General features: G+C 37.7%; 4 protein-coding genes across 5 annotated transcripts; 2 read left to right on the plus strand and 2 right to left on the minus strand.

The window, feature by feature from the left end:
• The first annotated feature begins 249 nt into the window (after positions 1–249).
• On the plus strand, positions 250–1,823 carry LOC133850513 (lysosomal aspartic protease). Its single transcript, XM_062286641.1, has one exon. It carries the CDS (start codon positions 388–390, stop codon positions 1,708–1,710), a length of 1,323 nt encoding a protein of 440 aa, XP_062142625.1. The 5' UTR covers positions 250–387; the 3' UTR covers positions 1,711–1,823.
• A 1,991-nt stretch (positions 1,824–3,814) lies between these two features.
• Positions 3,815–6,569, plus strand: LOC133844756 (lysosomal aspartic protease-like). Its single transcript, XM_062278954.1, has one exon. The coding sequence runs from the start codon at positions 3,843–3,845 to the stop codon at positions 5,079–5,081; it is 1,239 nt and encodes a 412-aa protein (XP_062134938.1). The 5' UTR covers positions 3,815–3,842; the 3' UTR covers positions 5,082–6,569.
• Positions 6,570–7,011: 442 nt separating this feature from the next.
• Positions 7,012–8,950, minus strand: LOC133850408 (putative uncharacterized protein DDB_G0291608). Of its 2 annotated transcripts, none has more exons than XM_062286498.1 (3): positions 8,702–8,950; positions 8,148–8,638; positions 7,012–8,082 (listed from the first exon to the last, which is right to left on the minus strand). In XM_062286498.1, exons 1-3 carry the CDS (start codon positions 8,733–8,735, stop codon positions 7,594–7,596), a joined length of 1,014 nt encoding a protein of 337 aa, XP_062142482.1. In that variant the 5' UTR covers positions 8,736–8,950; the 3' UTR covers positions 7,012–7,593. The 2 variants fall into 2 exon arrangements, with proteins under 2 accessions (XP_062142482.1, XP_062142483.1); XM_062286499.1 differs by having other exon boundaries at positions 7,012–7,992; positions 8,702–8,943.
• A 1,010-nt stretch (positions 8,951–9,960) lies between these two features.
• Positions 9,961–14,103, minus strand: LOC133849083 (uncharacterized). The gene is made up of 4 exons (XM_062284952.1): positions 13,643–14,103; positions 11,764–12,015; positions 10,936–11,702; positions 9,961–10,181 (listed from the first exon to the last, which is right to left on the minus strand). The coding sequence occupies exons 1-4, from the start codon at positions 13,667–13,669 to the stop codon at positions 10,061–10,063; spliced, it is 1,167 nt and encodes a 388-aa protein (XP_062140936.1). The 5' UTR covers positions 13,670–14,103; the 3' UTR covers positions 9,961–10,060.
• Positions 14,104–14,628: the final 525 nt, after the last annotated feature.

Consider the following 14,628-nt stretch of genomic DNA (forward strand, 5'->3'; position numbering starts at 1 on the left):
CTGTTACAAATTCCAGTGCTAATTATTAAAATTGAAATGAATATAAAATATATAATCAGTTGTGAAATTAAAGAAGTTTATTAAACAGTAACAGTCTGGAAGATGGTATAAAAGTGACTTTCCAAATTTAACTTCATCGTTGCTTGTTATCAATTTTCAATTGTAATTGGAATGTGAAACTACCAAAAGTTTATATAATTTTGTAGGCTAAAAATACTGTTGTAAAATTTGTGTAAATAACAAGAACTGAAGAATTTGCCAAATGCTGCACGTTCATCCTCTAGAATGTCGCAAGATAACAATTACAACATTGTGCAGTTCAATTAATATTCGTATAAATACGTGGGCTCGAGGTCGAGGTGCACAAATAACCAGAGCAGCGAAATCATGCAGTGCAATTGGAGGCAGAACTGGATGTTATGGATGACAGCGTTGCTGCTGTTGTTGCTGTTGCAACTCGACGAATCCGTGGCAGCGGCAAAGAGTCAAAAACGCCGCAGACACAAGGCACACCATGTGAAGTTGGAGCGACATAATCACGAACACCACGAGAAATCTCTGTCCAATCTGCAGTTTGAAATGTTGGCACTACGCACAAAACTAAAACTGAAATCAAACGAGACCGTTTCCCAAAGCCAATCGACGACGTCGGTGAATGGCGTGAGCACCCCACGAGTGCCGCTGGGCAATGCGTATAATACGGAATACTTTGGCACGATACAGATTGGCAGTCAACAGACATTCAAGGTGCTCTTCGACACGGCCTCATCGAATCTGTGGGTGCCATCGGTGAAATGTCCGACCAACAATTGCACCAACATGGAGCGCTACAATTCGAGTTTGTCGAGCAGCTATCAGGCAAATGGCACCGCCTTTGAGATACAATATGCATCGCATAACAATCAGCCAACGATACTCGAGGGATTTCTCTCCACGGACACGGTGACAATCGCTGGCCTCGCCATTAAGAAACAAACATTTGCCGAGATTACCGCACTGCCATCGGGTGTGTTTAGTCGTGCCAACTTCGATGGCATCTTTGGCCTGGGCTTCCAAGAAATCTCCATCGATGATGTGACGCCACCGATGTACAAACTGGTTGAACAGGACTTGATCACACAGCCAACATTCTCGATATACTTGAATCGCAATAATACGGGCACAATCGATCCCAGTGGCGGCAAACTCTTGCTGGGTCCAAGTGATCCCACATTGTACAGTGGCTGCCTCACTTATGTGCCACTCTCTGTGGTCGGCTATTGGCAATTCACCACCGGCAGCATTCAGCTAGGCGAAAGCAGCAGCAACAAGCTTTGCAGCAATTGCGAAACTATTCTCGATGTGGGCACCTCATTGATTGTGGCCCCGTTGCCAGCGTTGAAGCGAATCAATGCTTTGCTCGGCATCACCGAGGCGGATAAACGTGATGGTGTCTATACCATTGACTGCGCTCGGATTCCCAGCTTGCCCAGTCTAACACTCAACATTGGACGCAACGATTTCACCCTGAAGGCATCCGACTATGTGGTCCAATACAAGAGCACCTGTGTCTCTGGTTTCACCAGCCTCGATGATGGCAGCACCGAGTTGTCTGACGATCGTGGCACCGACTACAGCACGCTTTGGGTATTGGGCGATGTGTTCATGGGTCCCTTTTACCTGGAGTTCGATTTGGGCTACAAACGCATTGGCATTGCGCCCAAGATATAAAAAAGATATTATCGATCAATTGCATAGCACAATTCTCCAATAGCTAATTTACCTTCTTTCTTTACACAAAAATGTCAATAATAAATAAAATACAAAATATCTAAATACCAAAATCATTTTCTTTATTGATGCGTCAGCATTGAAAATTTCCGTTAAGTAGCATAAAATCCTCATATTTCAATATGCGATTGTTTGTAAGAGAGAGATGGCTAATGATTCTGGATATGTGAAATACAAAAAGCATTTTCTTTATTTATACGCTAGCATTGAAAATTTCCGCTATGTAGCTTCTAACCCTGCATCATTCCATTAGCGACTGTGAGTAAGATAGAGATGGCTAATGATACTGGAAATGTGACCGTATTTTAGCTAATATTAAAGTAATATTATCGAAAAATGTGCGATATTGATGGAAATCAGCTAAAGTGGAATAACTTGCAAATATTAATACATTAAAGTTATTTCAAATTGTGTAAGAAAGTATTGAAAGAAAATTGTCAAGAGATATCGATGGAAGTCAACTGATTATTCCCCTTGCAAATATTGGCGCTTTCTGATTATAAAAAATTAGAAATTCTTTAAAAAAAAATATTAAATAAATATGTCGATAAAATTAAAGTAAATAGACAGAGGCAAAAGAAAATTTTTAAAGAAAATCGATGATCAATTTGACGAGTTGCTTTTTATAATTTAAAACGGAAATAAGTAAAGTTGATTGATGTTAAAAAAATAAAATGTATATAAGCATATAATTTCTGAATGTTCTCAGTGTCGAATAATTTTGTACATTATCATTCTCGTTTGATTTGTCTATTGCCTTTAATTTCTTTTTCGCGTAATGCAGTTTTGGTGTAAGTACTTGCATCATAAAATCGCATCATAGAAGCAGATGCACTTAGTGTGAATAGGCTTAAAGTTTATCATTGTGTATTGTGTCGCAAATATCAGCAGCACTTATCGATTTTGTGCTTTTTGTTGTATACATAAAGTCGTCTATCGCATCGTATGTATACACAAAGACATATTGCTGATGACAGCGAAAATTTTCCATGAATGGAAAGCAAAACAAAACAAGCAAAAATATGTACTCACATTTTTTTTGTCGCTCTTTTCTGCAAATTGCGTTTGAGAAATGTGCTTCCCCGAAAAATCTCAATATGATAAATGAATGAGGCATGAAATTAAATACGATTTCATCATGTATTGAAAATATTGATTTCTTTGATTCTTACTGTTTATGTTTATTTGCTGATAAAACATAAAATACTACCAAATTTGAAACCAAACAAATAAATTTAGCAAACATTATTCATCAATAAATAACAAATGACACAATTTTGTAAATTTATTTTTATCACATAAGTTTGGAATACTTTATAAAGAGAAATTTTAACACAATGATATATTAATAATGTCTAGATAACAACGCTCTTTAGACCTCGACAATCAATTATTGAAAGTCCATTTGTTTATGTATTTGCCTTAAAGCTTAGTTTCCAATTGTGTTTCTTAAATTTGCTGCGTACTTTCATTCTGTTGAATAGCTTAATAAACAATTTGTTGTGTTTTGAAGATAAGACCAATACTTCTTTAATGGCACGACATTGGTTCATGGCTACACTGGAAAGCATTTGTGTACCTTAAAGATTTCTTTTGAAATACATAGAAATATTTCAACTTAGTTATTGTTTAATGTTATACAAATATGATAAGCATTTTGTTCTTTAAAACTTAAACGATTTAAAAATCATAAATTCTGTTATTCAAAAAATGAATTAAAAAATATTTACATCAATAAAAGCTATATTATTTAATGAACTAATCAATTGTGGCACATTTTTTCATTGCAGATAATGAAACGAATAGAATTAGGTAAGTGCAATGATGTTTGATATTTGTTCAGTTAGTTTTTAAGCTTGGCAATTCAGCATTTCTTGCGGTGTATGTACATAAAATGAAGCACAACAAAAATAAATGCGAATCAATCAAAATGTTTATCAATTGCGATAAATTTGAAACTAATAATCGCCAAAGTGATCAATTCTGAGCAGAGCTTTAACATTTTGGTTTTTGGGACTGCTATAAATATGACTGCAGCACAGGCAAACTTAACACAAAATAGAAACATAGAAATGCTCAAGTGGCTGATAGTTGTTGTGGTGCTTGTGGCTTTGGTCAGCGCCGAGCTGCATCGCATTCCCATACGGAGGCATCAGCAGAAGACGCACAAGCGTCAACATATGAAGGCGGCAACCCGCTGGCTGCATCAGAAATATCATTCATCGGGTGCTCAACTCGAAGACTATGTGGTGCCCGACTATGCTGCACCCGACTATGGCAGCAATGACAGCGAGGAGAACTCGAACGGAAGCCAGGAGAGCGACAACGATTACACATCCGAATCACTGAGCAATAATCAAAATATGGATTACTATGGCGTGATTGCGATTGGCACACCGCCGCAATACTTCAATGTGGTCTTCGATACGGGCTCCTCGAATCTATGGGTGCCATCGGTGATGTGCCTGGCCAGCGATGTCGCCTGCCAAAATCACAATCAATACAATGCGAGTGCATCCAGCACGTATGTGGCAAATGGCAGCAGCTTCTCCATACAATATGGCACCGGCAGCCTAACCGGTTTTCTATCCACCGACACGGTTACAATCAACGGCCTCAGCATTGTGAATCAAACATTCGGCGAGGCGATCTCACAGCCAAATGGCAGCTTCACCGGCGTCCCATTCGATGGCATTCTGGGCATGGGCTACCAAACGATCGCTGTCGATGAGGTCGTCCCCCCCTTCTACAATCTCTACGAACAGGGCCTGATCGATGAGGCCACATTTGGATTCTATTTGGCACGCAATGCGTCCTCACTGGATGGCGGGCAATTGGTGCTCGGTGGCATCGACTATCAACTGTTTAGCGGCAATCTAACCTATGTGCCAGTCTCCCAGCCAGGCTATTGGCAATTCGAGATGATCAGCGCCGTCATGGGTGGCTACGTGGTGTGCTATAATTGTCAGGCAATTGCCGATACGGGCACCTCACTCTTGGCCTGTCCGGGCAGCTCTTACAGCACCTTGAATCAGCTCATTGGTGGCCAGCTGATCGATGGTGATTACTACGTTGACTGCTCCACAATTGACACGCTGCCCGTGCTCAGTTTCAATCTGGGCGGCACCATCTTTGAGCTGCCCGCCTCCGCGTATATCAGCACCTTCAGCGAAGGTAATGCCACGTTTTGTATGTCCAGCTTTACGTACATCGACACTGACTTTTGGATTCTTGGCGATGTCTTCATCGGTCAGTATTACACACAATTCGATTTCGGTCAGAATCGCGTTGGATTCGCGACAGCCGTTTAAAATAACTGCATCGAAATAAATAAGTTCGCAAATTTGACAACTGAAATAGAAAATTCTTTGATATTAAAAACCTAAATATCGTGTGTATTCCAAAAATTCTAGTTTATTTTTTTAATTTCATTTTCATTATTTTCATTTTACCGTCATTTTAGGAATTCTTCAATTTAATATTATACAAAATAGCTGCGAAATTTGACAGCTGAAATAGAAAATTCTTTAAAATTAAAAACAAAAAACTTCGTGTGTATTCCAAAAATTCAATTTGTTTTTTTTTTTATTTAATTTTAATTACATTTGATAGCTGAAATAGAAAATTCCACTCTTTAAAATTAAAAATAAAAACTTTGTGTGCTTTAAAAGTTGTTTTTTTGTTTAATTCATTTTCATTACATTCGATTTACGTTCACTTTAGACATTCTTCTATTCCATATTTTATAAAATAACTGCATCTAAATGAGTGCGCAATTTGGCAGCTGAAATAGAAAATTCTTTGAAATTAAAAACAAAATCTTCGTGTATTCCAAAAATTAAATTTACTTTTCTTATTTCATTTTCATTACATTCATTTTTCCTTCAATTTAAGATTATATTAAATGGCTGCATATAAATGAGTGCGCAGTTAGACAGCTGAAATAATAAACTCCACTCTTTAAAGTTAAAAACAAAAACTTTGTGTGCTTTACAAAAATTCAAGTTGTTTGTTTTATTACATCTTCATTACATTCATTTTAATTGAACCCTATTTATGCATTCTTCTTTAATTGCGCATTTACATTCATTTCGGGTTTTCAATTATTGTATTCACTCAATTCATTTTCTTTTTCTTTTTTTTGTTTGACAAGTAGTACAAGTATTTGTTTTTTTTTCGCTTATTATTACAAACTATAATCAGAGAATTCCTTCACATCTATTTTGTTGAATTAGTGCTGCTTCATTTTAATTGAATTATTGATTAGAAGTGACTCAAGGGATTCCCCCACATTTATTCTACTGAATGTGTTCAATTGACCAGTATATTATCATAATATTGAAATATGATGCTCGAAAGTTCAAACATTATTTTAAAATTATTTTTTTCTTAGAGTTTCGTAAGATGCTTTATCGATTCGGATAAACATTTGACTCACATTTGGTCGTTCGATATACCATGTTTCGGTGTTTAAGTTGTTTTGGGCTTTGATCATGCTCAGAATGTGATTATCCGACATTTGTATGTAAGATTGATAAGCTGACAACAGTCTGTGAGTCGGTGGGAATTGATCTTCTTCCACTAGCATAAAATCGAAATCGCAATTCAACTGAATATTTTTAAAATTATTTCTGACCCAATTGGCTGCATCTGGATTGAGACATTTGACCATCAGCCAATAATCCAACCACTTAAATCCATTAAAATGAGCAACCGATGCGTTGTCGGATTCCTTAATAGTCTTTACAATCGCTTCCCTTATCAACTCTGACTGTTTCAAAGTCATTCTTGGTTTTCCTTCCGGAATGACGAATCCCAACATCACGATCTTACTTTCCATGCTCATTGTTGCTTCGAGTGCCGCTTCAGAATAAAGACTGATGCCGCTTCAGAATAAAGACTGATTTCTATCCGAAAACTTATGATGTGACAAATCACTTTTTTTGCGATATACATATGTAATCGCGATTGCCTATCGATAAATGTAATTATAGAAAGTTCCATAAGCGAAATATAAAACGATGATTTTCAAATAACCTATTCATCTGCTTGAATGATGCGATTTTATGATGCAAGTGTTTACACAAACGAAGAAGGCAGGAAGAAGCACATTAAAAATTCAAATCAACCGAATATGATAATTGCAATAATTATTTGACACTGAGTACATTAAAAAATTATCTGTTTATATACATTTGTTTATTATTCACCAATTGACTTTACTTATTTCCGTTTTGCATCATAATAAGCAACTCGCTCTGCAACGATTAAATTTTTGTACATTGCTCAAATTGAATTGATTTTCTTAAAACATTTTCTTATGCCTTCCATTTTTTCGACATTGGTTTTTTCTTAAAGAATTGCTAAGAAATTTCGAATAATTTGAAGGCGCCAAAATTGCAAGTGCAATATAAGCTGATTTTCATCGATATCGCACTTTTCTCAAAAGTATTTCCCAAAATATGGCCACACTTTCAGAATCATTGCATTGCTCCATTAACCGTCCCTCTCTTATGCTTACGGAATGATGCGGTGGAAGGTAACGGAACTTTCAGTTTAAAGAGCGTATTAGCTGTCCCTTTCCTACACACGGTCACCTAAGGAATAATGCAGCGGAAATTTCTAAGATGCCCGTCTCTGGATTTTGAAAACATTTTCATATTTCTGACGGCCGTTAATTTCAAAAAGAGAAAAAAGCAACACCGTGTTGTTCTGCAATTGCAATTTATTGAAACTATAAAAGTAAAAAAAAGGAATAAAACAATTTCGGTAGATCGAACAGAATGGATAAAAATTATGCGATATTTAAGCAAATATTTAATATTATTTGCTGTCCGGCTGCTGCGTTTTGTTGCCGCCACTCAAGTTGTAGTTGCCTCCGTAGATGCCACGCGGAGTGCGCGACTGTTGTTGTTGTTGCTGCTGCTGGGCATGCTGTTGCATTTGTTGTTGCTGCAACTGCTGCAGGACACGTTGTTGAAGCATCGCCTCATAGAGTATAGTTGCAGCTGCTGCACTGGAAGACTGTTGCTGCTGCTGGTGTTGCTGCTGTGCGACATTCTGGGGAAAATTGGCGGCCAACAGCTGAGCATAGACCTGGGTTAGATCATTGACATGACCGCAGGCCAAGCCATAGATGGGCATGGACATGTTGTTCGGTGCACCAGCGACCAGATGCTGCTGCTGTTGGGCCTGCTGCTGGGGCAGTTGTTGCTGCAACAGCTGCAAATAAATGTGAGACAGTTCGTTAATAGTGGATGGCGCTGCACGTCCCGCCACGCCAGCATCGCCGCTCGCATTTGGCGCCACAGACTGTACAGTAGAGTAGAGAAGATGTTGGGACTCGGTCGTGGGCAAACATTCCTAACGAAACTTACATTGCTCCCGACATTGCCATTGGCATTGACTTGACGTGCAGCCGCCGCCGCTGCCAATTTGTTGCGCTCATACAACGCACGTTCTGCTTTCCCGAATCCTGGTGGCAAATGCTGTGACCTCGACTGGCTGCCCGACGACGCCGCCGATGACGATCCCGACGATCGCTTGGCCAACTTGCCATCGCCAGTGAGGGCATAACGCTCGGCTGCCTTGTGATAGCTTAAGCTGCCATGCTCCGGATGTCCCGTCGTATCGCCATAGAGAGCGCTCAGCACCTCGGCCAGAAAGCTAGTCGTTGACTCAGCGCTGGGCAGCTTCATGCTCTTGCTGCCCTCGGGCTGAGATTGCGGTTGAGGGGGCGCCGGTGGCGGTGGCGGTGGCGACGTTATCGGCGTCGGTATCGGTGTCGACAACTCTTCGGATTGGGCGTCGCCGTCGACCATTGCATTGGGTCGCCAAATCTTCTTGGCCAACTGCTCGTACATGTTGGCTAAATGCAAAGTGGATAATTACCATACAATTTCGAGTATTTGTAACAAACTCCTTTACTCACGCTCCGCCGATCTTTTGGCACCGTGAGAATCCATCGAACTCGTTCACAAACTTTAATGCAAAACAATTTCGTTTCAGTCTCAAATTCTGCAATTTACTTTTGTTTACGTTAATTGTGCGTAAATCGATCTCTTTTGCTCTTTTTGTGCTTGTAATTATTTATTTGACTTTTAATGATTTGCTTATCGAATTAGTTTCACAATGAAAACAATAGCACGCTGTTATTGCCAAAAGTAACGAGTGAGAAAAGTCTGTCAAATATGTACGTACATAAACAAAAACGAAAAGGTTGCTCACAAAAATGGGCAGCACTGGCAATCAACGTTTTTAGTTCCTATTGTGAAATGACACTCGCTTAATTCAGCCTTCGAGTGATAACAGGCGAACAAGCTCTAAGCTCATATATTTTATGTAGTTGCCTTAAATATATAATTTTCACATAAATATGCGTTATTTGTGAACTTTAAATAATGCAATTTGTACAAGCATGTCGAATTTGATTTTCAATTATTAACAAGAAAGCTACAGTCGAATGTGCTCGACTGTGAGATACTCGATACCCATATTGTTGTAGCATCGCCTCATAGAGTATCGTTGCAGCGTCTGCTGTGCTACATTCTGAGGAAAATTGGCGGCCAACAGCTGAGCATAGACTTGGGTTAGTTCATTGACATGACCGCAGACCAAGCCATAGATGGGCATGGACATGTTGCAGCAAAGCTAAAAAGCAAAATTAGTATAAAATGTACAAATTTAAATACCGCAAAAATTCAGAAAATATACCAAAACCTATATTTGGTATATTGATAAATGAACTTCTTTCAAAATATGCCATAGACTGCAAAATATACCAGATTGTCACCTAAAGCAACTAAGACTTGTTGTAAATAAGCGCTTTCCCCCATGCAAAACTATTTCTTAAATAACTCCTACAATTTTTGTCTAATCGCAACCAAATTTTCAGGACTCTTAAATACTATAGCTATTATTGTATGTACTAATAATCGCCTTTTTAGATTCAAGTATTACTTCGATTTTTGTCGAATTGCGTGGGTGGAAAAAAATTTGAAACAAACATAAAAAGTGCTGTCGAAAATTATATATCTATCTCTTATAGTCTCTGATATCTAAGGTGTTCATACAGACGCACAGACAGACAGTCAAGAACATATATACATTATGAGGTTGTAGATAACTCCTTCTGGCTATAACATACATTTTTTACCCAGTGGGTAGCAGCTATAAAAATCAGCAAAGGCGTTTTTTTTCTTTTCTGAAGATAACAATATGTTTATTTTAATCAAGAAATACAACAACTGAATTGAAGCGTCAACAGTACGAAATTAAATATGCAACTATCTTATAATGGAGTTGTTGGTCCCACAGCCTCTTCGACAGTTTCAACAATGGCATAACAAAATCCAGCTCCAGTGCCAGCTAATTTTGCAAATCCCGGCAGCTTTAATTGAGTTGGTTGCGATCTGCAAATAGTTTTCGTGATTGTTAATGATGATTAGTGAACAAAATTATGTTACTCTTATCCTATTCTACTCTAAATTGGTTATAAATAAACTTAAAAAACTCATCATTTGAAATTGAAATTCTTTTTTTCTCCATTGAAAGCAATGCATATGAAGTTTAGATTTTGTATAATGGAAATTTAAATTGATTACGTTGATTATTTAGTAAAAGTCAAATGATTAATTTGGAATACATTGCTATTTAAATGCTTTAAAGGTATTTAAAATTGAAGTTTAATTGTAAAAACGATTTTATAAAATGTGCTAACTTTAGCCCAATATAAAATTCTTTAAATAGTTTACAATCAAAGATTTATCAAGTTAAAAGTGCGTTACAATTGTTGCAACAAATTGGTTTTCAGTTTTAACTACTAATTGATTTAACAATTTAATTATTCAGTTTAAGTTCAAAGATAATGAACAATTGCTTTTTAATTGCAAGTTCATTCCCAGCTTTGAGCTGGAATCTTTTGCAAATGTTTTTAGAATTTAAGTATTAAGTGAAGTTCAAGTTGACAACAAATTGATTTTTAATTTAAAGTTGATTCTTAACTTTGTATTGGAAACTTTTGCAAATGAATTTGTATTTCAAGTATGAAGTTAAGTTGTCCACCAAAATGTCTTTTAAATTGATTCTTAACTTGGAATTGGAATTGCACTTCAATTACAAATCCTTCGCTAAGCTAGTTGCAACTTTGTGTAGTAATGAGCTTACAAATTCTCTGTGGCATTGTTGCCACAATTGCCGTGCTCGTTCCAGCCCCAGGTATAAATGTCGCCGGTTGTGGTCCGCAACAGACCGTGCTCGGCACCCATGTGGAGACGTGCCGGACTCTGACCCTGCTCCAGTTGCAGCCGAAGTGGCGTTGGTGTCGCCTGCTGTTCGCTGAAGCCACCGATGCCAAGTTGGCCATAGCAATTGCGACCCCACAGCAGGATGCTGTGCGACTTGAGGACGACGGCATTGTGGGTCCAACCGACGGCCAGTTGATGGACATCCTCGTCGAACTGAAAGGCATTCGACTGGCAGAATTTGTTGTCGCCCAAGGCGATGATGCGTCGCCGGCTGCCCGCTTCCAGATCGATGCACTTGAGCAGCATATGATTCTGTCCGCTGACCAGCGACACAATGCGCAGCTCGTTGGGATTGTGCGCCTGGATCTTCATGACATTGGCACGATGCAACGATGTGGCCGTAATATCCAATTCAATTGGTGGCGGATCCATGATGCGCAATCGTCCGAATATATAAATTTTATGATCATGCGTTAGCACCGCACAATGCCGCAACCCGAAGCTGATGCGCTGCGCTGCCTCATCGCGGGGCAGACGGACTGGCATCGGACGACGGACGGCCATGAAGCCACGCTGACAAATGCCCAGCTGCTGAAAGGCATTCGAGCCCCAGACGAACAAACGCTTCGTCACTGTTATGGCACCCGATATATCCCAGCCGCAGCTAATGCTTTCGATGGGCACTTCCTGGTCAACACAAAAGAATATTAATGGAACTGTTTGCACTGTTGCTAATGTTAAAGTTTACCTCGAAATATTCGGTGGGCACCATGCTGAACTCATTGTGGCACTCCTCCGTCGAGTTGAGACCCAATTGGCCGCGATTATTCCAGCCGCAGGCATGCAACCGACCGTTGCTGTCCAGGATGAGCACATGACCTCCGCCACCGCGAATGCAGCGCACCAAATGCGGCACAAACGAATATTTGGTCAGGCGTTGCGGTGACATGCACAGCTCCGATTCGTAACCAAGGCCAAGCTGGCCATGAGAATTGGCGCCCTGTGCAGGCGCAGACGCAGACGCAGGTCAAAGGAAATTGCTCATTAATTTGCAATGCAAACGACATTTTCACCGAAAACCATTTAAAAAGTCGCAATCGAGTGCGCTCGATTGGGGAATACCCTTTAAATACTTTTTACTATGCACGACTGTCATATGCTTTCCAGCTTAAAATGATTACAAACTTTAGAAAATTAAATATTTTCTTTTCACTCTCTAAGAATTTAACAGCTATATGTTTATTATACGAAATTTTCTTATTAATTTGCAACCCTTGAAGGGACTGTCTAAAAATGGAATACTTATATGTGTTTATAATTTACTAAGTCCGATTATAATCCGATTGTGCTGATTTACTCTTAACAACTCTATTTTTATAGAGCACAATTTTTCTTATCTATTGAAATTGTTTGTAAACAATTTTATCTCTTCTTTAAAATAACTTTTACTATGCATGACTGTCATATGCTTTTCATCTTAAAATGCCTACAAACTTTAGAAAGTTAAATATTTTCTTTTCACTCTCTTAGAATTTAACAGCTATATGCTTATTAATATGCAACCCTTTAAGGAATAGATTTAAGATATAATATCGCATACTCTTTCGATCGATACATGGGACTGCCTAAAAATGGAATACTTATGTTATATGTGTTTATAATTTACTGAGTCCGATTATAATCCGATTGTGCTGACTCTTACTCTTAACAACTCTTTTTCTATAGAGCACAATTTTTCTTATCTATTGAAATTTCTTGTAAACAATTTTATCTCTTTATAATATTGTCATATGCTTTCCAGCTTAAAACGTTAACTATATACAGAAAATTAAATATTTGCTTAGGTACTCTTCAAAAATTTAAGAGCTTTATGTTTTTTACACAATTGTATTTCTTTTTGATAGTTAACAATAAATGTATCCAAAAGATTACTTAAAAAAGTAATCAAATAACTATAATAGTTGTTTGAACAGTTCGCGTTTAAATTATCTAATAATATTTATTGTTTTTAATAGTGATAGTGTTAATTTCAATTTTATCTAATATTTTTAAATAATAAATTCGAATTTCTTTTAATCGAATCGATATGCCTGGCTTAAAAGCTCAAACTATAAAATATTGTATTTCTTTTTCCACATCTTAACGGAACATATTAAAAATAATAATATTCTATTATAATCTTTATTCTAATTATACTATATTGCTAGAAGAGTGCTTGGAAATTTAAGGGATATACTATTTTTAATTTGAAAATTTTGAATTCCACCAATTGAGGCACAAACATTTTTTGGCTAAGCATTTCTTCATTAATTTCTGGATTTGAGGTAATGAAAATAAAATTTGTAGACTTTTGTTTAGAGTTGTAAGACGAAGTTAGATAAGACATCATATAATCTTTATATATAACTCACTTTTTTTATTCATTTCTCGATTTGAGGAATAAAAAAATTTTTTTTTAGAAAATTGCATGAAGTTTAGATACATTTGCTTAGGAGTGGAAAAGCAAAGTGAGTTAAGATTATATAATCTCTGCTGATCTCGCTTTATATATTCTTAGCTCTGCATTTTCATATCATAATTTCGGTTCTCTTGTAATGAAAGTTCCCTTTCAAGCGTTAGATTCTTACCCAGGCGTAGACATCGACGACATCCATAGCGACCACCAGTTGCACTGGAGACTCGAGGCGAGGGTCAGGGACGTGGCAAGTGGCGACGGCGGCGTTGCACTTCCGCTTTGTGTTTCACACGTTGATTTAATGCGCCGCAGTCACGCCAACAATGTCCGTGTCTACTTCGCCTTTTTGTGCCAACCTCTGCTTCTGCTTCTACCGTTTCGTTGACTGTTGCAGCTCGTTGTCGTCGTCGTTCTGGCACGTTGCGTTGCCCTGCGCTGCTCATGTAAAACTGAGACTCTTTGCTGCTGGCCAAATAACTTTTATATCGTTTCCTCGCTTTGCGCGTTTGTCCTTGCCGCAACGTTGCCTCAAATTGAATGCATTTATTTGATTTTACTTTTGATTTTCATTGGAAATTGCACATTCAACGCTTTGTTCTGCTCTCGGTGCAAACGTAAACAACGCAGTTTCCATTGCAGCGTTGCCACCCAGTTGCCATCAATTGTTTTGTTTACATTCTGCACGCATTCATTTTTATTATTGTTGCCGGTTTGACGTGATGGCAACATGCGTATCTCATCTGTTCGCTTATCGCGGCAAGTATGCTGATCACGCTGTGTGCGATATTTGGTTCCGCAGCATAATGGATGAAACACCCTGTGTGCAGTTCCAATATCTTTGAATATATCGTATAATTAGTTCGTTTAGAAGTGGATTCAAATTTAAACAAATTGTTTTATTTAAAAACTACTAATTCAATTAATTAATTTTAATAAAATTGGTAATTTGAAAATAAAGTTCTATTGCTTATAAACAACGATTTAACTCTATTTACAAAATTCAGAAATAGATTAATTTTATTGTAATAGCTTTTAACATTAAATCAATTAAAACAGAATACAAATTGGCGAAAAAACAATCTTTTTATTTGTTTTTTTTCGGCAATTTTATATTAGATAAAATAGGAAACATTTATGTTTATATTGAATTTATTTTGC

Source organism: Drosophila sulfurigaster, chromosome 2L, assembly GCF_023558435.1.
Source record: "Drosophila sulfurigaster albostrigata strain 15112-1811.04 chromosome 2L, ASM2355843v2, whole genome shotgun sequence".
In the NCBI taxonomy this organism is placed as follows: domain Eukaryota; kingdom Metazoa; phylum Arthropoda; class Insecta; order Diptera; family Drosophilidae; genus Drosophila; species Drosophila sulfurigaster.